Source organism: Capsicum annuum, chromosome 7, assembly GCF_002878395.1.
Source record: "Capsicum annuum cultivar UCD-10X-F1 chromosome 7, UCD10Xv1.1, whole genome shotgun sequence".
Taxonomy (NCBI): domain Eukaryota; kingdom Viridiplantae; phylum Streptophyta; class Magnoliopsida; order Solanales; family Solanaceae; genus Capsicum; species Capsicum annuum.
Genome location: NC_061117.1, coordinates 12,090,777 through 12,093,042, shown reverse-complemented (window position 1 = coordinate 12,093,042; position 2,266 = coordinate 12,090,777). Strand labels below are relative to the sequence as shown.

General features: G+C 32.3%; 1 protein-coding gene across 1 annotated transcript in view; it reads right to left on the bottom strand.

The window, feature by feature from the left end:
- Positions 1-291: 291 nt before the first annotated feature.
- LOC107876375 (putative two-component response regulator ARR20) overlaps positions 292-2,266 on the bottom strand; it is an 11,485-nt gene continuing 9,510 nt past the window's right edge. Inside the window, exons 7-8 of the mRNA XM_047393913.1 lie at positions 1,587-1,786; positions 292-467 (exon numbers count right to left, since the gene is read on the bottom strand). Of these exons, the coding sequence (XP_047249869.1) occupies positions 438-467; positions 1,587-1,786 (230 nt within the window). The 3' untranslated portion in view covers positions 292-437. The remainder of the gene's footprint in view (positions 468-1,586; positions 1,787-2,266) is intronic.

Here is a 2,266-nt window from a genome sequence, read left to right as displayed (position 1 = left end):
CCACTTGTGGTCGGTTTTTAAAAAACTGCCACAACTTTACGGACCACACATTTTGGTCGGTTTTCCCTTTTTTTAGTAGTGATTTAATTAACAAGTTATTGAATATATAATCAAGGTATAAATCTTATAAATTTTGCTCCATAATCATCAGAGATAATCGTTACGAAGCATCAAATTTTTTTTTTCTGTTTTTGTAAATTATCTCAAAGTAATAAAATACAATTAATTCTACAATAATCTCCTTTGAGAAAAACGGAAACTTTAAAATATAAACACCCTACAAGTTGAACATTCAACAAATAAGTACATAAAAGGGAAAATGTACTCCAATGACTAATATCTTATATTTAAATTAAGAGGAATAAAACCTAAAAACATTATAATTTGACTTCATTAGCTACTTCATTATACATGTTGATCTGCAGTTTCATCTCCTTTCACAATCTTGGAGCAGAATTGTCCTGAAACTGTAAAAGCATATATATGATTAATAGCCAAATAATAAAAATAATCTATAGATTTTAATAACATTATGAGATAAGGACAGTATGATGCATTAAGCTCCTATATATGATATGCGGGTCTAGGAGGGTCGGACCATAAGGATCTATTGTAGCAGTCTTATCAGCATTTATGTAAGAGACTGTTTCAGGGTCGGATCATAAGGGTCTATTGGTGTGGCAGTCTTATCTACATTTATGCAAGATGTTGTTTCACAATTTAAAACCATGACCTCTTAATCACATGACAATAACTTAAACAGTTAAACTGCAATATTTCTTTTGGTAAAAGAAAAGTTCTTAAAAAAAGTGTACATATATAAACATAATAATTTCCTCCATTCTGAACCCATTGCATCTAAACTTGAAAATATGTCCTTGTGGCTTGTGTACACATGTATGGTATATGATAACTCTAGACATGAAAGACAATGTATGTATGTTGTGTACGGAGAATTTAAAATTTTGTACACTTATAGTGTATAGATATTTTTATATGTATTTTATACTATCAAACAAGATTGACCTACAATAATATGTAACTCTACAATTTTTTAACTTTATTTTAATATTCAAGAAATACCAGAGGGCTATTGGCGCATGGCTAGAATATGTTGGATAATGGGTTGATTCCTCTGCCTTTCTTCACCTAAATACTATGCACCTAAATACTATGCTTTTGTTTACGGCAATAATCAAACCTGTGACATGCACTAATTCACACATCACACCACTCCCTTACCACTAGACCAAACCTTGGAGGCAGCAGGAATCTTCATATCAAGCTAGGTACAGTACCCACATTTGAGCGATGTACTGCAACTAAAATCCAAAAAGATATTTAGCAGCAATTAGTTAACGACAATAGCTTAATTGTCGCTAAATTATTTTTTACAGCAATTATTAGTGACGATTATATTTGTCTTTGTAAATGTCCCTAAAACCTATATAGCAAGGATCCAGTGACAATTAACTAATGCATGTAAAACTTTTAGTACTCTCTGTTAAAGTTCATATATATTGCCGCTAAAAGTCTTTATTGTTGTAGTAACGTATTTCATAATTTGAAGAAAAAGATGTCAATACCTGTTGTACCATTGTGCTAAGGTCATCATCATCCAAGGAACTAGAATTATTCTCAAGGACATTGCTTCTTCTCTCTGAATCATCATTGATGTCATCTATTTGAACACCATTAAAGTTGATTGGAGAACTATTGGCTCCTACACTAAAATCTTGAACCCCTCTGTCATTAAAACTAACTAAATTCCCTCCTTGAACCTGTCCTGCAATAGGAAATGAACATGTTGTAATAATCAATTTTATCTTCACCATAATATATAAACACCGTTAAGTACTAAATCACTACTAGAAAAAGGTAGCCTAGTATATGAAGCATTTCATAACACAGAAGAGGAGTGATATAGGCGGTCTATCCTAATGCCCTCTGTCACTAAAACTAACTAAATCCCCTCCTTGAACCTGTCCTGCAATTGCCCTCTGTCATTAAAACTAACTAAATCCCCTCCTTGAACCTGTCCTGCAATAGGAAATGAACGTAATCAACTTTATCTTCACCATAATATATAAGAACTTTTAAGTACTAAATCACTACTAGAAAAAGGTAAGCATTTCTTAAGACAGAAGGGGAGTGATATAGGCGGTCTATACTAATGCAAGCTGACTCTCCAACTCAAAAGCTAAAGCTGATTCTACAACTCAAATTCATCACCTAATCACATAGAGACAACTTTAATATTACTCCA